The 27,438-nt window shown below is 38.7% G+C and overlaps 1 protein-coding gene across 1 annotated transcript in view; it reads left to right on the forward strand.

The window, feature by feature from the left end:
• The window catches only part of POLN (DNA polymerase nu), a gene marked incomplete at both ends in the record, with an annotated part of 97,720 nt that overhangs the window by 2,381 nt on the left and 67,901 nt on the right, over positions 1-27,438 (forward strand). Inside the window, 13 exons of the mRNA XM_084266722.1 lie at positions 1,119-1,180; positions 4,336-4,824; positions 5,266-5,456; positions 6,958-7,070; positions 9,487-9,644; positions 17,488-17,556; positions 19,014-19,074; positions 19,284-19,348; positions 20,141-20,224; positions 20,613-20,702; positions 23,695-23,751; positions 24,514-24,567; positions 24,806-24,871. Coding sequence (XP_084122848.1) covers positions 1,119-1,180; positions 4,336-4,824; positions 5,266-5,456; positions 6,958-7,070; positions 9,487-9,644; positions 17,488-17,556; positions 19,014-19,074; positions 19,284-19,348; positions 20,141-20,224; positions 20,613-20,702; positions 23,695-23,751; positions 24,514-24,567; positions 24,806-24,871 — 1,559 coding nt within the window. The remainder of the gene's footprint in view (positions 1-1,118; positions 1,181-4,335; positions 4,825-5,265; positions 5,457-6,957; positions 7,071-9,486; positions 9,645-17,487; positions 17,557-19,013; positions 19,075-19,283; positions 19,349-20,140; positions 20,225-20,612; positions 20,703-23,694; positions 23,752-24,513; positions 24,568-24,805; positions 24,872-27,438) is intronic.

Raw genomic sequence — 27,438 nt, forward strand, 5'->3', positions numbered from 1 at the left:
GCCAGAAGTTGGAGGACAATACATATTTTGCTCATTAAGCGTCTTTTGGCTGGGCAGTAAAAGAATCGAGATAAAGGAAGCCTAACTAAGTGCAAACTCTGGAGAGAGCTGTGCTTCACTGGAGTTCTGTTTTTCCCTGTCCCTCTTACTGTACCTGCTGAGTTGATAATTATTGCTAGCCTGTTGCCCCATGTTCTTTTATGCCAGACTTTACTTTCTTCTGTTCTTCTTGGGGCTACCGGGCAGTGTTGTGGGCAGAAAAGAGCAGGCATGTCCTGTCTCATTTATCAGGGTACAGAGTCCTGAGGTGCATTTTCAAAGCCTTCCTTAAACTATAGCATCTGTCTGCTTTCAGAGATGTAGGCTAAATGTCTTGGTAGTTTGGTTGGGGCCCAGGCTAACAGCTGTGCTGTGTCACAGGGCTCTATCTTAGACCTAGCACTGTGAGGCATCCTGCTTCTTGTGGTGCTCATTGCCATACTGTTCTGTCAGTTGGGTAGGTCTGGCTGTGTGTTCTTGTCTGGTCTTACACTTGCTCTCTTGTGAGGATGAATGATGTGAAAATATTAATCTCTGCAGATGAAACGTGCTCAGGCATGGTAAGCTGAAGTTGTGTACACAAGTAGTGTTTTCCTGAAGAAAATAATTTTAAAATAATGCCACCTAATTCCAAGAAAATAGTTAAACTGTGTGAAATGTGTGTTTTGGTTTTGTTTTTTTATTTCTTTTATTACCTTCTTGCCCATGCCCCCAGCTTTCCTTTGACCTAGATGGAGTGTGTTTTCTTGAAAGATGGAAATGAGCATATTTATGGTGTCAAAGTAATACTACTTCTGGAAAATACTGTGGAAAACGTTGGTCTGCTTTGTAGAAAATTCAAATTAATTTTTTCTTAATGGGGACAGAGTATGCTTTTGCATATGCATATTTAGGAACCTGCAGGGCCCTTTTAAACATGCATGATATTAATTTGAGGAAATTGGTTGTCATGGAAAATTTTATTGCCATTATTTTAGGTTTGGTAAAAGTATCAGTAATTTAACACTGTATGTAACCTAAGTTATATGCACAGCTTTCAGATTCATTTGTATTGTAAAATGTTTCCCTTTTCTTTAAAGGTATAGAGAAGACAAAGGAGTATAAACTAGGTGGTAAGGATGCACATCTGAAAAATGAAAAGGCAAGCATATTGTAACAGTGAAGACTACTAAACCCAGTCTTTTTATAGCAGGTTTGAAGTTGTTATAGTCTGGCTTTTTCATTTCAAACTTTATCACAATATATTGCTTACACTCATAATTAACTTTTGTTTGTCTTATTTTGCGCTTGTATCTATCTACCTGTCTTGGCCCCACTTCTTTTAACCTTTTTATAGAAAGTTAGTCTTCTGTGACAGACTGATCAGAAATAAATGAGGTTATCACATTTAGATAGTTACCTGGGTTTAAAAATGCTCTCAAACATTTGTCACCAAAGAATCACTAGCACATAATCATAAAGTGAGCTGATTCCTATGACAGATTACTTGGTATTAGGTAGTTTAATCATCTCCCTGAATTTTGTTTAATGTGCATGTGAGTACCAGTGCAAGAATGGGAATGGAGAACTGGGGCAGTGGCAACTCAGGCTCTGATTATAAGATCTGTTAATTGGTAAGTTGCAGATACTGCAAGTGTACTCCTGTCCCAGCCACAAATTTCAAGCCTTCCTTACTCTGACTCTGGGGCCTGTTGCATGCTTCAGTGAGTCAAGTCAGGTTTCTCAAGATGCAGAAAACTTTTCTTTTGTGAGGTGGGATAGTTTCCTACAAATTGACTCAGAGGCAAACATGCAGGTGCAGATGCACATGGATAGTAGTGGAACCCCTTTCTGTGATGGTGATGTGTTGATTTTGATTCACTGTGTCTAATGACACTTTCCTACATCCACATAAATTATGAATCTATATCCTGGGAGTTGTTTTCTCTACTTCCAGCCATATCATTATTTCTAGAAGAAAATCAGTTAGTCTTGGAAGCTGTTGCTGCTCTCTGTGGTTAATTGTAGTTCCAGCTGTATTGTTCTGACTTGAAAATTAAATTGTTTTGTTCTTATTTTTGAACCTTTAAAAGAGAAATGCTTATTTCTGAGTTTTGAGTGTCTTAATTAAAATTCTAAGGTGTTAATAAAATTATTTGCAATGATTGGCGAATACACTTGAGGGAATTAATTGCCTTTCTGTGGCTTTTAAGCATTTGGTCCTTCTGTGATACTATTTTTCCACTTTTAGTTTACACTTTTTGATTTACAGTTGCCTACATCCAGTTAATTTGTCCTTGTTCAGAACCACTCTTCATTTTGGTAGTTGCAAAAGCTCCCTTTTTCTCTTTACTTAGAACCTGCTAATTGTACTTCTCTGTAGAACTGATGCTGTGAAGTGTGACTCAAGCAGTCCCAGTCTTTTTTGTCTTTTGATTCCACAGTTTTGAAGTTTGGGAATATGGGAACCAGGTTAAGGGCTATTGCAAAACCAGGAAAAAACAATATTGGCTTTGTAATTCTGGCTTGTTGAATGAACACAGATTGAGTAGAGCTGGATGATACCCTTTGATCAGTGAAAGCTGTCATCTTGGGGAATGGATGGGAGCCCTGTGCAGCCATAACTTGAGGTTCTGTTGAAGTGAGAAGGCCTTAGTTTTTGGGAATGGTGTGACAGCAGGGGTACTGAAGGAGACTGAGCAGAAAATCCAGGAGTTGTGAGAGGTTTCAGTTACTTTTCAGTGAGGTGGGCGAATATTGTGATTATGCATGATGCTGAGATCAAAAATTAGGAGACAACTGCTTTGTGGAATGGCTAGAGAACTCATGAGAGAGTGGTTTTTATTTGATTCTGTGTGAGATCAGGTTCAAAATCTTCCTGCTGAAAGATGCTCTGAATGGGACTACAATCTTTCCTAGGAATTAAAAGATAGAAGGTCACTAGAGGAGTGCCTAATTTCAAAAAAGGAAATTACATACAATGAAGGAGCTTTTAGAAGAAAATATGTGGAATTTTCCCTGCAAACGCAAAATGTGTAGGTGGTATAGGGATTTACTCAAAACAGAATATTGGAGACTTAAATACTTGTTTAACACTACTGCTGAAATCTTTCCAGTGAAAAGGGACTACTAAAAAATGTCAATATGCTAAAAGCTTAAATGACCAGAATTTATATTCTTACACAGTTGCCTCATTTAAGAAGTTAAATACAAATATATAATATTATACTCTAAATAAACTTTGAGAAACAGCTTGCATATGCATCAGTAATAGTACATCATTTTTTCAAATGCCTCAGGAGTTGAAAGCTTGCCAGCTCCTCTAAGACCTGTTGATGATCAAGGCTTAAGACTGATATTGAGGGAAGATGCAACCCTGTATATATCTGTAAATTGTTAAGCACATGTTTACCTTGGGGAATCTTGGAAAGTTTGCTGGTTGCCATTCCAGGGTCCTTGTAGATGAAATTAAGACAGATGATCTATCTCAGCTGAAGAGGCACTAGGAAGATAGGAATAGGAAGAACTAGCAAAATAAACAGTAAGAAAATACTAGCACCAGTAGCATATCAAGGAAACTTATGAAGAATATCAAGCACGAAGTAGAATCAGAACATTACCATGCAGCGTCTTAATGCTATTTAATAGTGTGCTGCTATAAAGGGACCCAGGGGCTATCTGGTGTAGGGAAGTTCAGGGCATAAAGAATTTAAAAGAAGAAACTAAAATATAATACTCATCTATACACCTGGTAATACTTCTACATGCAACTTTCTTTTATGTTTTTGATATGTCTTACAATTGTGTAAGCTGTTTGAAGAAAGTGGTGGGGATCCAGATGACTCAGTGCGTTTGAATTTCCAAAGCAGTCATTATGGTCCTGTGCCAAAGCATCTTTAATAAACTTAAGCTGGTATGAAAAAAAGCTCTGAATATTGAAGCTCAAGATGGAAATGAATGGTCTCTTCTCTCTTCAAAGTTCACAAATATTGTAGTCGTTATGGAAGACAGGCTACTGGACTAGATGCATCTTAGAGTTGTTAATCGCCATTTTTAGTGTTGCATAAAAATTAGATTTAAAAAAGTAGCAGTAGTTTTGGAAATAAACAATAAAAATCCACTAAGACATCTTTCCTGATAAATACTTGAATTTTGTTTTATGTAATGTGGTTCTCCTAAAATGACTCTTTTTGTTAATATTTTTGCATAGAATATCACTTCCCGAAAAACGAATCTAAATTAACTCACTTGCAGCTGTTTTAATTTCACCTAATAAGTTAAATAATTGGCTCACTAATACATTTCCAATTTTTACAGGAGACTCATGATTCCACAGTTGACTTATTAAAAATAGTTACCAGCCCTGAAAAAAGTACTGCTGGTCAGATGGTCAGAACAATACATACTGATGAAATGCTTTGCTGTCATGATACCAAAATAGCGAGCTACTACCAGGATTTAGACTTGCCAACAATGGGATATAGAGAAAGAAATCTTTCAGTAGAACCAAAAAACCTGAAGGGTGCTGAAAAGAATATAGCTACTCCCCTTAAAAGAAAGAAAGGTGTGCCTACATCTTGTTCAGAGAAACCAAGAAAACTACCTGTAAAGACCTGCACTACTTTATATGAAAGAAGATACAACTGTACTTCTGGAAAAACAGAGTCTTCTGAAAATTACCCCTGTGATATCGGGAGTTTGGGACGTGAAGAAAGAAAAGAATTGCTTGCAACTATAGAACAGGCAGTGGCTTTTGTAACAACTATGGTATTTCAAGATGGTTCGTCACAACTCAACTCAGAGCAGGTTAGTGACTGATGGGCTTTGTAGAACCACTGGAACTGTGAGAGTGACTCACACACTCATATTCCTTGGGAACTTAGAATCTGTATTATTGCACACCAAAATACAAATGTAAAAGGGGATAAACCTTGATACCCCTGACTATGTTTTATTTTTAGCTACGAAGTAAAACTTAAACAAAATCAAAACATTTGGGCTAAACAGGCATTTGTATGAAGTGAGAGGGTTTGAATTAGGATATTTTTCTTTCTGCTTTGGTCTGTATCTCTCACTGTGGATATTTGTTTCAAGGCTGAAACTTCCATGCATCTCTACTGTGTCAACGGTGTATGTGAAACTTTGGTGTACATAATAGGTTTCATATTGTAAAATATTTGGGAAATTTTCTTTATAGGATTGCATAAAATCTGCCAGAGGAAACACTGTTGTAATTGTATTTAACAGGCCTTAACCTCATCAGTAAAAGGAGTTGTTGTGTTAGTGAAGAATCAGACTGATCACCCTTGCTCTCCCAGTTGCTCTTCAACAGACTGTGCTTGGAATGCTGCTAGTGAAAATGATAAATTAATTTATGTAAAAATTGAATGGTCATATCTTTGGGAACGAGAACAACAGGCTCACAGGAACTTTGCTCGGTGAGAGTACGTAGGAAAAAAATATTGTTTTGCTTTACACATGCTTTGAGCAACAGTGACAGTTACGTGGCACAGTCTTAATCTCATTACATATCAAGTTAATTGAATTTCATATTAATTGTATTAGTTCTGTATCAAGCCTGGGCTAATATAAACCAAATAAAAGTAGACTAGTCCTTTGGGCTCAGTATATCACTAACTGCAGCACTGCAGAACTAGGCTGGGATTCTGGTAGGACCTGTTTATATTCACCTAGAAATTTTTAACATAAATGCTTTATGTAAATGATTATTAGTTGGACTAACTTTTTTCAAGTTGGATTATATTTTAATCTTCCAGTTAGCATAACCAAAATCCATTTTTATTCCTTATCATTAAGTTTGCAATAGTATCCCATAAAGAGAGGAATGAGAACTGAATCTGATTCTTAGATGTCACGTGTTCAGAGTTTTCAGTACTAACTCCTTTATTGTAAACTGCTCAATTTGGGTTATTTAAATTATAAAGCATTTTTTTTTCAAGATGTTGAATGTGGTTGTTAGTTGCATCTCTGCCACTGCTCCATTGTGACTTGAAACAAATCACTTCACTTACCTGTACTTCTCCAGCTGTTAATTGGAGTTTAGTGACTTGTTTTGAATATAGGTTGTTCTGAATTGAGAATGACATATGAATAAAGCACCAATATATGAACAGTAAAAATAATAAGAAAGTTGAATGAACATATTGCATGTAGGTTTCATCTAAATGCTAATTATTTTTTGTAAGAATGATGGAGTTGTTTAATAGCAGATCTACATTGTGTACAGCAACATGTTATGTTCTACACAATTTCTAATATGTGCAAAAACTTGGTGCTGTAGCTTCATAACACCACAGACAGATAAACTTGAAAGCCCTATAAAAATGATCATTTTTCTGTATTCCCCAAAATAGAGTTTATAAAAAATGACACAAATAATTAGTAAAAACTATATATTAACATATATAATCAGTAAAAGGATGTAAAATAGCATAAATTTGGGAACTACAGATATTTTCAAAGGAATGAAACAATGTGACAAAGATGAAGCATGCCAGATTTAAATACCATACTAACACTGAGTGTTTATGGCAACTTAGATTGTCTAATACCTTTTAAACCATGATTTTATAATACTGCAATAACTCAGAAGCCTCTGTGATCTTATTTGGATATGCTAAATTATTTCAGGGAAGCCAGTTGCTCTTTTGGACTTAGATCTGAGTGTTAAATAAGGATTTGTTTTCTTTATGAATGCATCTTAAAGCATATCTGCCAGGATGTTTTGTTATAGAATGAATCTTCAGGTATTACTGAATTGAGAATTTAGTGTTCAAGTACAGTATTCTGTTGTTAAAGGAATAAAGAAATGTCTTGTGTTAATTGTTTAGTGTTAGGTGCTAATTAAATATATAAAGTAAATATTGCTACTAGATTTAGTGAATTCATCATGTGTGTTAATGAACTATTTCTGTGCAGGCAAGTGTTGTTTCAAATGCTGCATGGCAAAGTTCCAATTATTTGCTTCAATGCAAAAGATTTCCTGAGGACTCTACTTCAAGTTTATGCTAATGAAATTAGCTGGAAACAAGGTATGTATTCTATGATTTAATCCTATAATCTCTGTCTGTGCTTTTGATGATTCTGTTAAAATCACTGGGTGTAGAAGTAACTAGATTGGGGGTAAGAAATATGCTGGAAAAAAGAGTTTTAGTACCATGGAAAGTATACCCTTCTTGGAGAGGGTTGTGACCAGAGGCTTGGCACGTCAAGATGATAGATTTCCTCTGAGAAGGAATCAAATAATTGAATAATTTAAGGCTACCTTCCAGTAGAAACAAAAGCTCTCAACTCAGTCCTGACTATAGATGAAAAGGTTGAACTGTTTCATGTTCCCTAGAGAAACTCTCTCTGCTCAAGAGAAAAAGGTAAAATAAATTCCAGAGGTGTTCATAGCTGTCAGAGTTAGGAATCACTTGAATAGGTCCTTGAATTTTTGATAGGAACAAATAAGATACTTTCTTATGGATTTAAAATAAACTACAAACAGAAAATACGTTCATGTTGAGGGCTTTTTAATTTTATTGGATGTATCAGGTTACTGCTGAGTAAATTACAAAAATAAGTGTGACCTTTCAGGAAGGACTCCCTCTGTGGAGAGTCTTCAGCATCTGAATAGTTTCATCAGTAAATCATAGTAAATGGATGATGGTTTAGAATCTGGTATGAAGATCTACACAAAAGACTTCTAGTCCCACAAAGAGGAGGATGAAATATGATGAGTCACTGGCTACGAGTGACAGTTCTATAAACTCTGCATGCAGGAAATACTACATCTAGGTTAGACCCTGTCTGATGCATAGGATTCGAATCTGGACCTTCTAGTATCTAAGTATCCAGTATCTGCTTATTTGTGGTGGTTTGCTTTTTGTTTGGTTTTTTAAACTTTGGAAGTTGATGCTTTCTCACCTGTTATTTCTGCTATGGTAAAAATGACCACAAGGCACACCACCTACCTTTTGTTCAGGTAAAATCCCATCTTTGTAAATACAGCAAACACTGAAATCCCTCTGTCATCTTCATTGCAATCACTTGAATGACTGCACTCATTCTTAAACTACTGTACTCACCAGTGGAATACATACACATTCATTAGCCCTGACTAGTAAAATATGGCAAGTTTTGCCATTGGGATTCACTTGTGTTTTGGAGCAGGAGGAGGACAGGACTTGAGTACCCTTTCACAGTCTTCAGGAAAGTATGCTTTTATCTGCACAGGCATTTCTGTTCCCTTCATCTCAACTTGATCCTGGTTTTGCTTTGCTCCTTTCAGCTTTGATCTTGGTTCTGCATGTGCTGCCTCCTTACCTTGTATGAGTCATCCTCTTCCCAGGACTGAATTGGTGCTACTATCATCTTTGGTGAAAATTTTAGTTGGGATGGAATGGATGGATGGGGAGTTTGATTCTTCAGCTAGAGACTGTCTTTTACTCATTATAAATAGAGATACCACAGAATCACAGAATGCTAAGGTTTGGAAGGGACCTCGAAAGATCATCTAGTCTAACCCCCCTTCCAGAGTAGATCACATAGATTTGGTCACACAGGAATATGGGAAAAGGATCTTTGAGAGATCTTGGAGATTAATTGGTAACAGGATTCTCCTGCCATGTATTTTTGGTAAGATGTAGTTATTTTAAAACCAACAAACAAACAAAACTAATTTCATGCATTCATCACATGAGCTTGTGAATGTCCAGTAGCTCAGTGACCATCTCACTTTCCAGCAGCCATCAGCTGCCAAGTGTTACTGTCCATCAGTGAAGCTGAGTTGCATAGTCTGCATCCTTGCAAGGCATCGTTTGATTTCACTGCAAATCTGTTACAACTGTCAACAGGGATTGATTCCTGGTGAAAACTCTATGGAAATCCTGTGGATACATCCAAAGTTTGGTTTTGGAGTGGAATTAATATGACATACGTTTTTAAGCTTCATGATTCCAAGGCTAAGACTGTCCTTCCCATCACAGAAAGACTTTCATAGTAGTACTATCAGGATGGTACACTTGAGACAATTTCTGAGGCTGTTCCTTCTCATCTGTTGCCTTCTAAGGCAAATAGTCAGAGAAAAGGAGCTATATAAGATCCTGGTGTGAGAATATGCAATTATATACCTTCAGTTATCTGGCCACCCCAGCACAGCTCCCAAACTGATTCAAGGGCCAGATGCCTCTTCCCTAACATCTACCGAGCAGCCACATGAAGTCCTTTTTAGCAAGTTATATCAGTAGAGGTAAAAAAAGCTCCTAAATATTTTTTAATATCGAACTTACTCCTATGTAGTTGTGCGTGTTACAGCTGCCAATTCAACCTTTACCATCTTAGTAGTGTAAACGCTTGTCTACTTACAATATGTGTCTGCAGCTGAGATGGGCAAAACTAGAAGAATTTCTCAATGTAAGAAGTAATTTAAATGATTTGATTGTCTGAAATAACTTATCTTTGTAGTTGCTGATAGTGTCGTGTTAGACCCAAGGATTGCGGCGTGGCTGATAAACCCCAGCGACACAGTGCCCTCTTTTGAATGTTTAATGCAGGCCTATTTTGAAAAGCCTTTTTCTGTGGGAACAGCAGATACAGGAACAGGCGCTTTGAGAAATGCATCAGTGAGTAGTCTGCTTTAAATTGTTTGTGGTTGGGTTTAAAAAGGAAGGAAATGGTGAAAGAATTGCTTTTGCTTACAAAATACTGACACACCCACCCCACCCCCCAATAGTATTTTTCTGATAAAAGAAAATTATATTAATACTACTTGTTGGAAATCTAACTTTGAAGAGAGAGGAGGAGGGAAGGGTTCACTGCATTCTATTAAAATTCTGCAGAACAGCTGTAAAACTCTGCCTTAAATCCCTAAAGTCCAATAGCAGTATTAATTACTATATAATTGATTTTTTTTTATTTCACCAATCTGCAACCTGATGTCCAGCTTTCCTTTCCAAATATATTTTGTTCTCTAATTCCTCTGAACTTGTAGTCTCTAATTCATTAATTATTGACATTTTTGCTGAATTTCACAGCTGTGAAGATCTAGTGTAGGCTGATAGTGGTAAGAAGTCAGATGTGAACATTCAAGCAGGTATAGGAAAAATCTGTTAAGTTTTATTCACAATAAGGGAGAATGTCTGATAAACTTTCTAAGTTATTTCTGGCACTATAGAAATGTGTTGCTGTCTGTTGAAACTTATTTACTGAGCGTTATAAAATTTGTTTCTCTGGTCATGTTAGCCTTTAGAGGTTGTTTGGATCATAGAAATAGATGTGCAGCAACCTAAATGATGTTTTTTGAAACCTTTCACTTTTCAGAGGCCTTTCTTGGTCAGACACAAATATTGTAACATGATCACTGGGCTTCTAGAATACAGATCCACAGATGTCAAATGGGCTTAGAGCATGGGCAGAGTTGTATCAGCACATACCCATCAGTATGGACATTTCTGAGAAAAACAGAGCCAGTTTACTTCAAAAATACTAGCTGTGAGCTGCAGTTGAGCAGAAGCTACTTCATTAGTCTAGGCAATGAACAGGCAGAAAGACAGAAGCTGTAAATGTATTGGCTATTTCTATATGGGATGTCCCCTCCTGTGAGTAAGCATCCTTGGTCTTGTCTCTTTCCTTAGTTTGACAGAGTCTTTCGTTCTTGTTATATCACATCTATTCTTAGTTATCATTTCTCAACTTTGTCATCCTGATTCCTAGCTCTGAGTTAAATACTGAAGTCTTATTTCCTTCCTGCCCTACTTTAGGTCTAAGTGTGTTTCCTTGCCTCAACCATCTCCAGGCCCTTTATGCTGAATTGTTCACTTAAGTCCTAGTTAAGGCCTCCTTCTAACATCCTGTTGTTATTTCCTCTCATTCCTTATGCAACTGATTTGTTTCATGGAGTCTTCCACTTTCTTTTCAACTTCTCTGGTCAGCAAATCCCAGTTCTTCCTGTGAATTGTAGCTTTTTGCCAGATTTATATCTTCAGTTTTCTTGCTCTGACTTTACTGTGAGGTTCCTAACAGATGTCTGTGCTCCTAGAGGGACCACGAGTGAATCTAGGTATTTCAACTTTGAAGAGAGCTCTGCATCTTATCTTTAAGGGCTTGCCCTTTCTCAGTCATGTTCTGCTGTGGGCACAGGGGACACCTATTCAGTAGGTGGCCATGTTGTCTACTCACAAATAACCAGAGCAGTGTTGACCTGTCTAGACTAACAGCTCTTGAGCAGATGGGGAACTTGCATGGTTTAACTCTTTGTTTCTGCTGGGGCTTTGCTGGGATATGCCTCCCACTAACAGACATCAGTTTATGTAGAATCTGTTTAGTTTTATCTGCTGTTATTTTGAGTCATATGGTCATTTCAAGGTAAAACCACCTATCATCCAGGCTTAAGCACATACTGAAAGACTGCAAAGTGTCCCTGTTGCTTTGTGGCATGCAGTAGGAAAATGTCTGCAGCAAAGACTACCCCAAAAGTGGGGCAGTTCTGTGTTTAACATGAAACATAACTTCTTGTAACTAATAAATATCTCCCATGCTTCTGCTACACTTGGCACTTCTCCTAAAAATTAGTTGGAACAATATGATAAAGTTCCCGTATGGTTCTTCCCACAATGTGTACCAGAATGTTTGTCTCTGTGGAAATAATGTGTTCTAATTTGTCCTAATATAAACTAATTTTCAGTCAGTAATGGTTCTATTGTGTTAGTGCAGTGACAAGTAATTTGGATTCCTTCTACATTCTGCTTGGATCAAACAGCCAATGAAGCATTGTTCTTGTCAGTCTGCATCTGCTAAAATTATTTGGTTCCAGATTTCTGTTTTTCTTCAGATAATGGGGCTGTTTTGCAAACAGACCAAAATTGTGAGTTTTGTGTACAAGGCAGATACTTATATACTGTTGGGAGGATGGATTATGTTTACCTGTTGATTTACAGCTGACTCTTGTACTGGGAGGGCCAGGATAAAGTGTTTAAATGTGAGTGTCTGTATGACACCATGAGGAGGTTCTGAGAGTCATCTTTATGGCAAGGATGAAACAATGGCATCCAGCTGGAGGAGCAATTTCTGCAAAAGTCCCTGTTCAGTTGGAAAAAGGTGTGCAGAGATACCTTCTCACAAACTCAGAAGGGTTCTTACCTTTGTGAAGAGAGGGAGGTCCTCACAGATCCATTACTTTTGATATGGATTTAATTTTTTTCCTACTTTAGAAAAAATCTTCAGTTTAGAGGTCTGTTTAGACTGGATAGGCCCTCCTTCAGGAAGGATTTTGAAGATTTCCCTGTTGCTTTGATTATTCTTACCTGCTTTTACTTCAAAAGAGCTACTTCTATGACTGGACAGATTAAAAGCCCTGGAGGACCATAGTGTTCTGACATCAGACCTATTCAGAAAGTATTCTTGTCAACAATTTCAATTGCAATCTTTCTGTTCTAGTCCATAAATATCATACCTCAATGGCATCCAATTTAGTGGAGCATTACAGCATCTAGTTAAATTGCATATACCCGTCTAGATCACAGAATCACAAGGTTGGAAGAGACCTTTGAAGATCATCAAGTCCAACCATTCCCATCCTATGCTAAACCATATCCTTAAGTACCTCATCTACCCCTTTTTTTGAACACATCTAGGGAAGGTGACTCAACCCCCTCCCTGGGCAGCCTCTTCCAAGCTCTGACAACTCTTTCAGCAAAAAATTTTTTTCTAATATCCAATCTGAACCTGCCCTGGTGCAGATTGAGCCCGTTTCCCCTTGTCCCATATCCTGTCCCCTGGCTGAAGAGACCATCGCCCAGCTCTCTACAACCTCCCTTCAGGTAGTTGTAGGCGGTGATAAGGTCTCCCCTCAGCCTCCTCTTCTCCAAGCTGAACATCCCCAGCACCCTCAGCTGCTCCTCATATGATTTGCCCTCGAGCCCCTTCACCAGCCTGGTTGCCCTTCTCTGCACTTGTTCAAGGACCTCAATGTCCTTTTTATGGTGAGGAGCCCAGAACTGGACAGAGCACTCAAGGTGTGGCCTCACCAATGCCAAGTACAGGGGCACAATTAACTCCCAGGACCTACTGGCCACACTGTTTTTGACACAAGCCAGGATGCCATTGGCCTTCTTGGCCGCCCAGGCACACTGCTGGCTCATATTCAGCCTGCAGTCAACTAACACCCCCAGGTCCTTCTCTGCCTGACAGCTCTCCAGCCAGTCTCTCCCAGCCTGTAGCGCTGCAGGGGGTTGTTATGTCCCATGTGCAGCACTCTGCCCTTGGCCATGTTAAACCTCATCCCGTTGGTCTCAGCCCATCGGTCCAGTCTGTTCAGATCCCTCTGAAGAGCCTCCCTACCCTCAGGCAGATCAACACTTCCTCCTAGTTTAGTGTCATCTGCAAACTTACTGAGGGAGCATTCAATGCCTTCATCCAGGTCATTGATAAAGATGCTGAACAAGACCAGACTCAGGACTGAGCCCTGGGGGATGCCACTCGTGACCGGCCTCCAGCTGGATTTTGTTCCATTCACCACCACCCTTTGGGCTCGGCCATCCAGCCAGTTTTTAACCCAGCTGAGCGTCCACCTGTCCAGGCCGGTGGCAGCCAGTTTCTCAGTCAGAATGCTGTGAGAAACCATGTTAAAGGCTTTACTGATCTGCCTTTTGTAAACCCATGTTGACTGGGCCTGATCCCCTGGCCATCACACATGTGCTGCATGACAGCTCCCAAGATGACCCTCTCCATGATCTTCCCTGGGACTGAGGTCAGGCTGACAGGCCTGTAGTTCCCCGGATCCTCCTTCCAGCCGTTCTTATGTATGGGTGTCACATCTGCCAGCCTCCAGTCGAGTGGAACTTCCCCAATCTGCCAGGATTGCTGATGATGGAAAGGGGTTTGGCAAGCACATCTGTCAGTACTCTCAGCACCCTCAGGTGAACCCCATCTGGCCCCATTGACTTGTTAGTGTCTAACTGGCCAAGTAGGTCACTAATCATATTCCTTCCTTCTCTGTCAGCCAGTTCCTGAGGATGAGTACTCAGGGAATATCCATCTTTACTGTTATAGACTGAGGTAAAGAAGGAATTAAGGACCTCAGCCTTGTCCTCATGCCTTGTCACTAATGTTCCCTCAGCATCCAATAAGGGCTGGAGATTCTCCTTGCCCCTCCTCTTACTGTTAATGTACCTATAGAAGGACTTTTTATGATCTTTTACAGAACTGGCCAGTCTGAGTTCCAGTTCAGCTTTAGCCCTTCTGACTTTCTCCCTACATGATCTCCTAAATTCCTATATTCGTCCCAAGACACATGCCCCTTCTTCCAAAGCTCATATTTTCCCCTCTTTTCCCAAAGATCTTCCTGGATCTCTCTACTCAGCCAAACTGGCTTCCTGCCTCGCCGACTCCTCTTCCGACAGACTGGGACAGCCTGTTCTTGTGCTGCCAAGATTTCCTTCTTGAGGAGCAACCAACCCTCTTGGGCTCCTCTGCCCTCCAGGGCTGCCTCCCATGGGATCTTATCCAGCAGCTTTCTGAACAGACCAAAGTCAGCCCTACAGAAGTCCAAGGTGCTTGTTCTGGTGTTTCCCTTTCTTACTTCTTCCAGTACTAAGAATTCTATCAGCTCATGATCACTGTGCCCCACGCGTCCTCCAACCTTCATATCCCCCACTAGGCCTTCTCTGTTTACAAACAACAAGTCCAGCAGGGCACCTTCCCTGGTGGGTTCATTCACCAGCTGGGTCAGGAAGTTGTCTTCCAAAGACTCCAGGAACCTGTTAGACTGCTTCCCCCCTGCTGTATTGTACCTCCAGGAGACATCTGGTGTGTTGAAGTCCCTAATAAGGATGAGGGTTGGTGATCGTGAGACTTCTCCCAGTTGTTTAAAAAACAATTCATCAGCTTCCTTCTCCTGGTCAGGTGGTCTATAGCAGACTCCCATCACTGTATCTCCCTGATTTCGTTCTCCTCTGATCTTTACCCAGAGGCACTCAACTCTGTCATCACCATACTCCAGCTTCAGGCAGTCAAAACATCCTCTGACATACAGGGCTATCCCACCTCCTCTCCTACCCAGCCTGTCATGCCTGTATATTTTGTAACCAGCAATTGCAGCACTCCAGTCATGTGAATTGTCCCACCAGGTTTCAGTGATGGCAATCACATCATAGTCTCCTCTAGTAACAAGGACTTCTAATTCCTCCTGTTTATTGCCCATGCTGCATGCAGTGGTGTAGATGCACTTCATCTGGTCTATTGATCTTGATATGCTCCTCAGGGAAGCCTTGCTTCCCAAGTGACAGCTGATGAAGTTACCTAGCCCATTGGTAGTAGTTACATTTCTACTCTGAATTATCACACTATCCCCCGGATTAACTAGGGTGGCTGACCAGAGGACTAGGGTGGCTGATAGAAACATGGTTTTGTTCTTTATGAAATACCAGACATTTCAAATTGGAGCATTGTCTTCATTTTCTGTGAAAAAAAATTGCATTCTTAGAGGAGAGTGTAAATTTGGCAACAAGTAGAAATGTCCTTTTCTTTCATTCTTATAACAGCAGGACCAAAGTAATGATTCTGAGTGTATCAAATAAAACCCATAAAACTGTGAAATAGGCAGCAAAGTCAGATTTGGTTACATAATTTTTAAGAGCTTACTCTGGTAAGGAAAGTACTTTCTAGCTCAGTTTGAATGGAGAAAGAGGAATATGTTTCTTTTGGAACAGATTTTTTTTTTTTTCTCCCAACTGTTGGTATTTCATGAGAACATTAAGGTAAGAAAGTTCTAGAACAGCTGGAGTCTGTAGAGGAAAGAGGCTTCTGCAGCTCATAGCATGATAGCCACTTTTAGTGTTCCATCAGCTCCAAGATAGGAATGCAAATAATCAAGTGGCCATAGAATAATTAGGATTCATTTAAAATATGCATAGAGTGAATGGTAAACCTAAAGATAGGCTGCTTACAGGATGCCCAATGAACCCTATTGGTGCTTTTTCAATTGAGATTCTGTGTGATTTCATGGCCAGTTTCATTCCTGTCAGTGTATTGTTTTTCTTTTTCAAATCTTCTTACTAATCTAGACAGAAGGATGTCATTCACTTGGGAAGCAGACTTTTAATTTACTTTGAACCCTGCCTATGTGTATTAATTTAGTAGAAATTAACTTGGAATATCCTGTTCACCAAGAGTCTGGACAAATCTAGGTCAGTCTCCAGGAATGTGTTTATTGATGAGAAAACAGTTGAGTGTTACTAGATAATCTTCTGGAGAGGCTAGGATTCTGGCCTCCAAATTGGTTTCTGCTCTGATGAGTCCTCCATGCGATGCACATTATGCTCACGTTGCCAAACACAAAACAGTGAGCTTAGGCATCTTGTAGAACCTGATTCATCTCTTCCTCTGTAGGTCTAAACTTACCATTATTTTTGCTTCTCTTTACCCTATCTGACGTGTCTTAATGTCTGTCTGAAAGTATCATGACCAAGTGGCTCCAATACCATATAATGCTGTGTCATGAAACTCATTTATCAACACAGAGTAAATGCCTCTTTTTATACAAATGACCCATGGTTTTAATTTCACTGTTTTACATAAACTAAGAATTATAAGATATCATACAAAATTCCATGTAACTTATTTTCCTGCCTCAAACTCATACCAGTATGTGATTCATGGAGAAGAGTGTGTCGACAGGCAAGCATAGAACTTCAGTCCTCTGAAATGCAGTTCTAAGTTCTACAGTTTGTGGCCCAAAAACATTGCAGGACAGTGCTGGTGTTTTTGCACTTAATGACCTGTATGAAAATTTATTCCATAATTCTGACTGCTCAGCCATCACTGAAGACACAGACTGCAGGAAAGAAATATCTACAGCTACAGCGTTTTATAAACTTCTGTCTTTCCTCACAGGAGTTCAGTAGTGAAAACCAGCACCACAGCGTTTATATGTTGTGTATTAGCCTGATAACAAATTTCATAGGCTGATCTTATATTTGGTTTTTAGTGGTCAAGTTTTTGGAGCTAATGAGCATATTCTCAGTGTCTGGGTGTGTTTCAAAATGGTCTTCTAGCCAACTGAATGGGGTGGCATGGCTCTCTGCAGAACCTCTGGAGCAGAAGGGAAGGAAGTGAATAGTTGGGGCATAGAAGAGGGGCAGCGTCGATAGGAGAAAGAAAGTTGCAAGGAATTTTTCCTCATTTTACCAGTAGTAATAGAATTCAGACTTCAACATATCAAGGGTAGGAGAATGATACTATTTATTCATGCTTGGTCTGTGCAAAATATAAAGGAACAGGTAAAATCTTGAACATTCATGATCTGCAATTCATTAATTATGTTTGTCAGAGAACATTACTAAGATGTTAACGGTAACAGGAGACATACAGAAAAATATATAGCTTAATGCATTTTAAATTAAATAGTATTTTAAATGTTTTTGTTAGCATTAAAACCCTTGATTACTTTTAAAATTTTTTTCCTATCAGTATCAAAACTTAGGCGTGAACTTGGAGAAGCTTTATAATGTAATGATGGACCTTGCTCATGACTTACAGGTAAGATATCAAAAGTAATTACTCAGATATGTCTTCTGAGGTATTACCATGAATTAAAGAGAGTTAGTGATGTGCTTCACATTCAAATTAGAATCTACTTGAATTAAATAAAAGGCTGGTTCAACATCTGATGGTTCTCCATCAAATTTGCTGGTTTTTTCCAGGAGGAGGAAATGATTAGTCTGCAGGTTAATCTATAGAAGAAATTTTGCAAGAATTAATTAAATATTTAAATGAAGATTCTAAAAATGGGGAATGTTCAGAATTTTGTGTCTCTTCTTTTAGTATTTTATAGCTGTATGAAACAGTCTAAAAAGTGTTAAAAGAATTAAAACAGAGTCGCTGGGTTTGGGTTCTTTTGATACATCCCTTGGGTACAAAAACTCAGCATATCTGTTGCTGTTGGATGTGTTAGCAAAATACTTGTCAAACACTGAAGGGGCTTCCTGGAGAGGTGGTTGATACACAAACTTTTCCAGTATCTGAGACATTTGAACAATGTTGCTATCAACATGCTTTAACTTTTGGTCTGCCCTGAAGTGGTCAGGCAGTTAGACTAGATGACCACTGTAGGTCCCTTCCAACTGAGGCTGTTCTAGCCCTTATTGCAGTTCACAGTGCATCTGAAGACATTTTTAGTGGGGTTTTTTTTGTGTGTGTTTTTTCTCCCTGTTACCATATACATGGAGAAGTGCTAGAATTTAGAGATATGCACAGGTTCTGGTGGAAGGTACAACATAGGATCGTAGGGGTTTTCCTTGAATTTGATGTTAGCATGTGTAGGGCTTAGACCTTTAGTTGATGGAGCTGTATCAGTCTGGATATCCAACTGGCCCTGCAGTATGATGAAGTAGTCTGTGAAGAAAGGTAACAGGCAAACACTGAAGGCACAGAGACACTGAGAGCCAGTCTACAGAAGTCTTTAGACAAGTGTTGCTGTCTGATAGCTTCCGTGGTTAGAGAAAAAACAGACTTCCTGTTCTTTGTAACTAAATTGGGTACGTACCCCTATCATCTTTTATTTTCCTCCTAATGAAAACAGATGTGAATTTGAATGGTTGCTTAGTTGTCCAAGTGAATAAAAAAAAAAAAGGGGCAAATATGTCCTGTTATAATAGGGCTTGGTCTAAGAATAAACCACTTAGAAAAATGAGGTCTGTATATTTCTTTATTGATGTTTGTGTAAAAAAGAAAAACAACCCCAAAACCCAAAAAACAAGCCTATCACAAAATGTATTACTATTCCTCACAAAATGAAGTGATAATGGACTGCAGTATTTAGATACTATATTTCACACCTAGTAGTATTTCATTCCATAGTGTTGTCATGTAAAAAGGGAGTATACATAACATAAAATACTGTGTACTGCAAAATAGGTCCACAGAATGACACTACTATAAGTTTTAGGATCGAAATTGGCTGATACTGAAGAATTTATTTGTATCTTGCTTTACAGGTTCAAGGTTTGTGGAAATTATTTTGCACGTTAGAGCTTCCACTTATCAAAATTCTGGCAGGTATGAGAGTTCAGTTTAAAATATGAATCTTCACTATTTTCAGACAGCTGCTGACTATGCTGAAGTGGAATGTTTTACCTCAGAGTACTAAATATTGTCTTAGCCTTGTAAGAGCTGTGTGAGTTTCAGCTTCCATTTTACAGTCAAAGTAGCATGTAAAATTGAGATTGCTATTTTTAAGTGTTCTCAGTATATAATTGTATTTACAGTGATGGAAACACACAAAATACATGTGAACAAACAAGAATTGAAAAAAACATCAGAGATTCTGGGGGTAAACTTTGTCTTTATTTTTTCTTTTGGAAATTGTATAGCATGATCTTTCTGCTTTTACTGAGGCTGACTGATGAAAAATAGGAGGAAACTTAATTTTGTTTGTACTTTCTAGTTTATTTGTACTTTTCTAGTCCTTTCATTATTATGCATCCACCTAATGATACTTACTTATCAGATCCTTACATGTTTATTTAGGCAAGCATCGTTAGCTATGCCTCAGAACTGAGATTGCTTTGCAGAACGCACAGGTGCTTTGGGGTTATGTGCTGTAGAGTTAAAAATTGTAATGACGCTTTTGGAACCTACAGTTATCAGTAACCATCTTCCTGAGAGGTGGTAGATATTTCTGTCTCTCTTTGTAAATAAAACACACTTTTCATCTTATGTGTTCTTGAGAGTCCCAAGTTTGCCATTTTGCCATTGACAAAAATTGTTACAAAAGAATCCTATTTTGAGGATTAAAATATGACTAATCATAGTGGTCTGAGAGATTATTAATTCACCAGAATAATTTGCATAGCTCTGTTGATTCCTGTAGTTTTCAGTAACCCAAATTGTTTTTCCACATATTTTGGTGCTTTTACTACTGTAAATCCCCTTCTTGAGTCGTGAAGAAATATAGATTAAACATTCTCTAAGCAATCTACTAAACCAAGCAATGATAGCCGGCAATGATTGCACATTATCAGGTACCTACTTTTAAGTCCAATGTACTCACTAAACTAGGAAGTAGCAGATATTGAGGAAAATAATAATGTGAACAGAATAATTCTAAAGTACTAATTTATAGTTGCGGCTCAAGGAGCTTGAACAGGAAGCTCATCAAGTTGCTGGAGAACGATTCCTTTTGACCAGCAGCAGTCAACTCAGGGAGGTAATATTTATACTATTATTATGTAAGTTGTGATTGATAAAGAAGAATTACAAAGCATAAAACATTTTCCTTACAGCTTTGGAATTTTTTTCTTCAATATTTATTATTTTAATGGAGGACATGACAGTTATTCATAAATCAGGAGTGTTGGATAATCTGTATTTGAATGTATTTAATTATTCATTTTAATTTCAGAAATACTTTATCAATATCTTAAACCTTAAGATTTTATCTTTTCAATTCTGTGTTAGTTTTCTTTGCTATAGTATGCTCTGTTTTCCTTGAAATCTGTTTTCTACACTTAAGTTCAGGCACAACATAATTTTTCTTTTTGTTCCAGCACTTGAAACACTGAAACAAATCTCTTATGTGTTTTTTCTTACTGTAGGTACTATTTGAGAAGTTAAAGCTGCATGCACTGTGTGAGAAAGTTCACAGAACTGAAATGCAACAGCTTGTGTCCACCTCAGAAGTTGTGGTGAGATGGGAAGGGGTTCTAAAGACATCTGCACAATTTAGCAAAGCTTCTACGATATATTCCAGTGAAATAGTCATTTGTGTGATGTTCTCCTAACAATCTTTATTTATTTTTGTATTGAACTAATCACACTTCGTTTACTTATGCCAGAAATGGATGTTGCCCTCCATGATGGGGAAAACCAAACTAGCTACTGAGGCTAAACTTTAGCTATAAACCAGGGTTAAAAACTTTAGTATCAGTATGCATGTATGACCATTCCTCAAAGGAGGGAGACTGACTTATTGGTCAGATTTGGTAGCTCTGTATGACTGACTGGTTGGGGGAGAAAGAGCACTGGTGAAAGAAACGAACATGAAATCTGCTGGTGAAGGAAATAGCAGCACAGTCTTTCCCATCAGGAGATTTTGGTTAAAACCATGTTGTCCTCTTTTTACAGTAACTCATTCATTCATGCTAGTCAAAGATCTGTAGGAAATTATTTGATCTCTGTGGTTTGAGTTGGGAGTTATCACTTCATTTGTATAGCCGTTTCACTAGTTGTGTGCATGGATTTTCCTTAGGCCTTTTTTTTCTTCATGAAGTTGTGTCTTTAGTAGGGACAGTTGCAGGATCTTGATAGAATCTTGTTCCCTTACAACAGTAATGACCATATAGTTTAGAAACCTTGATACACCAGCACAAGAGATCAAATATATTTTCAGTTTCAGTGCCATAAATATCATGGATCTGAAGTTTCTCCATTTCATTCTTCTATTTGTGTTGGAGCAGATAATTTTCAGCAATGTGATCCAAGTGTGATGCAAGTGTAGAAACCTGCCAGAAATCTTTGTCTAAAATGGTGAAGTCATGACCAAACTTCAGACTCCTTGGTAACTTGAGGCAAATGTGGATGGCCCTTCCTTTTTGTAGAGTCACTGAATTATTTAGGTTGGAAAAGACCATTAGGATCATCAAGTCCACTACTGACCCATTTCACTAAGCACCGCAACTACATGTTTTTAAATATCTACAGTGATGGTGACTCAGCCACTTCCCTGGGCATCCTGTTCCGGTGCTTGTCAATCCTTTTGGTGAAGACATTTTTCGCACCATCCAATCCAAACCTCTGCAGCACAACTTGAAGCTATTTCCTCTTGTCCTATTGCTTGTTACTTGGTCGAATAAACCAACATGCACCTGGCTACAACCTCCTTTCAGGTAGTTGTAGAGAGTGAGGTCTCCTCTCAGCCTCCTTTTCTTCAGACTAAACAATCCCAGTTCCCTCAGCCACTCTAGACCCTTCACCAGCATTATTGCTCTTTGGCACCTCAGTGTCCTTGTACTGAACCCAGTACTCAAGGTGCGGACTCACCAGTGCCAAGTCTGGTGGGAGGATCACTGCCCCAGTCCTGCTGCCCACACTATTCCTGATTCAGGCCAGGATGCTGTTGGCCACCTGGGCACGCTGCTGGCTCACATTCAGCTGGTTACTGGCCAATTCCCCCAGGTCATTTTCCACTGGGCAGCTTTCTAGCCACTCTTCCCCAAGCCTGTAGCTTTGCCTGGGGTTGTGGTCATCTAAGTGCAGGACCCAGCACTGAGCCTTGTTGAACCTCGTACAGTTGGCCTTGGCCCATCGATCCAGCCAACCCAGATCCCTCTGTAGCCTTCCTACCCTCAAGCAGATCAGCTCTCCTGCCCAACTTGGTGTCATCTGAATACTTAACTGTGGGTACACTTGATCCATATCATAACCGATTTTGTAGCATAATATTATTAATGGAATTTCTTTGTAGAAGAAAAAAAGCCTGTGCGTAGCTGCACCTATTTCTGATTTGGTGCCACAATTGTATTGCTCTAGTTTACATGGGAATTGAGTTAAAGTTCACAATGACAATGAACACCTCTGGGGAAGGTAGAAAGGTCATATTTGTTCCTCATGTGTCAAAGAGGAAATTCAATGTTTGGTCCAAGTATCTGAACTCCCAGATAAGATCTTTGAGGTAATGTCAACAGTATAACCAGAAAAAGCACATGCTATTCAAGGATAAGGAGGTTTCATAGATCAAATGTGCAATCTTGGAGAGTGACAAAGAGCCTTGGAAGATGGGAGGAATTGGTGAAATAGAATGCATGTCATCTTTTGGTGCGAACGTAAGATTTGTTGCAGTAATCAAAGCAATGCTTTTATCCAGTCCACTGCTTTCTTTCTGACAACTGCTGTGAGTTGGTTATTTAGACAAAGATAAGCCAAAACCTTCCAATAGATAAATACTAGGTAATAAATCTCAATATGTTGTCTCCCTAGTAGCAAGAAAAAACCATAACCGTTTAAATTTCCATTCTGGTACACTTGCATCTGTTTTTCACCCTGAACTGTTGTCTTTCCAGATAATTTTGTTTTACTTCTAAATATCTTATAAAAAAATCTGGGCAATTCTGAAGTAATCAGAAACCTGCTTTATTTCATTGAGTTTTGGATTTGACAACTTCAATTTTTCCCGAAGGCCTCCTAGAACTTGTATTAGGATGTAAACAGGAGAAATTATCCTGTTGAATTTTATGTATGTGTGTATAAATCCATATGCAAGTATACAGGTATTATTTCACATACTTTTAACATGCTCTGTCTGCATTGATGCTGTCTAGCACAAAAAATAGACAAAGCGTTATTCCTAACGCAACCCCTTTCCAGTGCTACTGGTAGTAACACTACCACTGTTTTCCAAGTTGCTGTGGAAAAGTTTTTATGTCTGTATGGGTTTTTGCTCCTGTCTGAGACAGGAAGGGAAACGAAATGGGAGAGGGCAATCTCCAGCCCTCCTGCTGAAGGTGGGAATAACAAAGACTTTCTTGGGTCAGATTGCTTGAAGGACATTATTCTTTAGCCAGTACTTTGTCCATTCAGCTTGGCAAGAAAAAGTCCTTCTCCAGAACTTACTCTGCTAAGAATGTTAAATAACGTAACAACTGAAAAGTAAACCAGTAATTCACATTCGTTGCTTTGCAGCTAAATAAGTTGCAAGATCTTCATCCGTTGCCTAAGATAATTCTAGAGTATCGTCAGGTAAGCTGATGCTTTTCACGTGATGTACTGAAGTAAAATTAGCCTAGAGAGATAACATATTCACAGCTAAAAAAAATGTTAAAAGTTGTCTCTAATGTAAGTTCATACAAATATTCATTTAATGTTTGAAGTTGTAAGTGTTCTTAGGAGCTTTTAAATCTAATGTTTATTGTATTTTACACTATGTTAGATTATAGCTAGGAAACCACTCTGTTGCAGAACCAATTAAAAAACTTCACTGTTGTTTCATGCTATAAAGCATACTCTTAGGGCAAAACACATATGTTTTGAGTTCTGAAGAAATACTCTGCAGAAAGTGAAGGAGATAAAAATAAAAAAGCCATAAGTAGTTAAGTGACAATCCTCCTGAAAATCCCCAATGACCTAGGTACTCTGATCTCACACTACATGTTTGGCTTTTCAGTGGATAAGTTTTCAAGATTTAAAAAAAATATAAATATGGGTTTGTGTTTTATGGTCAGCTTTATTTTGTGTAGCTTATTGACCTGAGGATAGAAGATGTGAAAGAATAAATTCCAATAGTTTGTTTACTAGCATTTGCAAACACCTGGCTTTAGGCAATAACTTACCTAAGTTGTGCTATTAAGTTAAGCTATTAGTGAGTATCCATTGCTAAGATAAAACTACCTTTAAAAAAATAAGTCAACAAAACAATTTAATACGCATTTGGAATTTAAGATCTTTAGTTTGAAACATCTCTTATCTTTGTAAATATCCATTTATTTACACTTCGTAATTTAGGTTCATAAGATGAAATCAACTTATGTGGATGGACTGCAAACATGCATGAGAAAGGTAGAAGTATAAAATACAGCCTGTAATATATGGTATTTCAAATAAATCATAAAAGAATACGAAATAATTGCAATGTTTGCAGTTTAAGAACTTTATAATTTTCTATTTACAGAAGTGTTTATTTTTAAATTTTTGTAGTCCATATTGAAATGAGTTTTTATTACTGATATTTTAATTAAATAAAATTTAGGTGTATGTATTCATCCTCTTATTTTTGGGATTTTTACTTTGACTACAGGGGTTTATTTCCTCTACATGGAATCAGACAGGAACTGTGACTGGCAGACTTTCAGCAAAACATCCAGTAAGTGTCTCTATTAGAAGATTTACATTTTAAAATTGTATTGATTATTTAAACTATGTAATATTTAACACATGAAATATTTGTTTTCATCTAAGTCTAGCAGTTGCCATACAGTATGTAAATGGTGGACAGAAAAAACTTAATAAATGGGTGGATTACTTTAGAGCATTTATTCTTATGAATATCTGTTATCTGTTTATCAGAATGTATTATGTGAACTAGAGGGTTATAATTGAGAGGGTGCATACACCTTCTGGGCTTACCATAGAATCACAGAACACCAGGTTGGAAGGGACAGAAAGGATCATCAGGTTGAACCTTTCTTGTCAAAAGCATGGTCTAGCCAAGATGACCCAGAACCCCATCCAGCCAAATCTTGAAAGTCTCTGATGTTGGGGCATCCACCACTTCCCTGGGGAGATTATGCCGGGGGCTGATTGTTCTCATGGTGAACAATTTTCCTCTAGTGTCCAGTCAGAGTCTCCCCAGGAGTAACTTACATCCATTACCCCTCATCTTTTCTGTGTGACTCCATGTAAAAAGGGAGTCTCCATCTTAATTGTAGCCACCCTTTAAGTACTAGAACTTGATGGTGAGGTCTCCCCTGAACCTCAAGGCTGAGCCAACCCAATTCTCAGCCTTTCCTCATGCAGTAGGCTTCCCAGTCCTTCGATCATCCTGGTGACCGTTCTCTGGACCCTCTCCAGCCTGTCCACACCTTTGTTGTACAGCGAGGACCAAAGCTGAGCACAGTATTCAGGTGTGGCCTGACAAGTGCTGAGCAGAGTGAGATAATGACTTCCTTATCTCTTCTGGTGTTACCCTTGTTGGTTGATATAACCCAGTATATTGTTAGTTTTCATTGCCCTGATGCAGCACACCATTCCCTCATATTGAGCTACTTGTCCACTAGAATCCACAGTTCCCTTTCAACAGATCTGCTCTCCAGCCAGGTGGATGCCAGTCTGTGCTGAACACCTGGATTATCTTTTCCCCGCTTAACACTTGTCCTTGCTGAACTCCATAGAGTTCTTGTTTCCCCCACTCTTCCAGGCTACCCAGGTCTTCGTGCAGGGTGGCTCTCCCCTCCAAAGTGTCAGCCTCCCTACTCAGTTTGGTATCATCTTCAAACTTCAATAGGGTGTACTTGATCCTATCATCCAGGTCACTTTTGAAGGTATTAAACAGTGATGGGCCCAGTATCAATACCTGTGAGACCTCTCCTTGTGACAGGTAGCTAGTTTGAAAAGGAGCTATTTACTGCCACCCTCTGGTGTCAGCCAGTTCCTCAGTCACCGTAAAGATCGCTTGTCTACTGTCTCTGCAGGTGCTAGCCTTAGATTTCATGGGTACAAATGGCATCAGAAGCTTCCTGCAGTCTTGGGAGCAGTCTGTGGTCTTTCAGAGCTGAGTGTAGGAGTAGATATGTTAAACATAATGGTTTTGTTTTGACCTTTTTGTGGGGTGGGCTCATGTGGCTCTGACTGGTATGACGACTCCTGACTTTCTGGCAGAAATGTTACCTGGGAGGTTCTCATCCTCGTAGTAGTGGTGACTTCCTTAGCTCTCCTTTTACCTGTCTTTGTAGTTTGGGTTTCATTTATATCTTCCTACCCTCATGGTACATATTTCTGTACAATTTGTCATCAAGCATGTTATAAGGAGCACTTGTGCTTTTTCCTGAGTTTAAACAGTGTTTAGGATTCTGAATTAACAATGGAATGGAGCAGTGTTACTGCAGCTTGTGCTTCTCATGCACCCAGATGGGGGGAAAGTGGCAGGAGAGAATGGAAAAGATACTCATGAGGGTCACAGTTTGCTAAATGTTCTGATGTGATGCACAGGCATCACAAGTCAGCTGAATAGGCAGCTGTCTTAAACAACTACATGCAACACAAGGTGACCTTTGGCCCATCATCCTAAAAATGATACAATATCTACTTTTCTTAAAGGTTGTTTTTCTCTAAAATAATACTGCTAAAGTTAGCATCCAGGGTTGCCTAAGGCTGGCTTTTCCTTATAAGGAAAAACATTGGCATGGCTGGTTTTGTGTGAAATGTTTATGGAACTTATACCATCTGTTTCTGAATCATTTATTGATATAGAAGATATACTGCAGTGCCCAGTCACTACTAAGTGGCAAAGGATTGGAAAGATTCTTGCCAGAAATCATAAATATTGTAGATATTTTTGCAGTTACTATGAACTTATGTCAAATTTTAGCTGAATATTTGCTGAGGTAGTTTATTTTTAACTGTGTTTTACATTGCTTTAAGAAGTGATTAAAGCAAAAGAGAAGTGTAAATCAGATAAAGCGAGAACTGAAATAGAAAAAAACATCCTGATTACTGTGGAGGTTGTGGGGACAGGGTTCAAACAAAGGTCTCCTTATCTTTCATGTTTTGTAAAGGTAATGGATCTACCTGTCCTTTCCTTTAAGGCATTAATGGAGTCTAGGGAGGATTCACTCACAGTTTTAAGGCAAAATGACCACACGTTAGGTACAGAGCAGCTTTTCTGATAAAATCTTCTGCGGTCTTCTTCCAGACAAATCAACATCTGATGTA

This window comes from Gallinula chloropus (genome assembly GCF_964237585.1).
Source record: "Gallinula chloropus genome assembly, chromosome: 7".
Lineage (NCBI taxonomy): Eukaryota > Metazoa > Chordata > Aves > Gruiformes > Rallidae > Gallinula > Gallinula chloropus.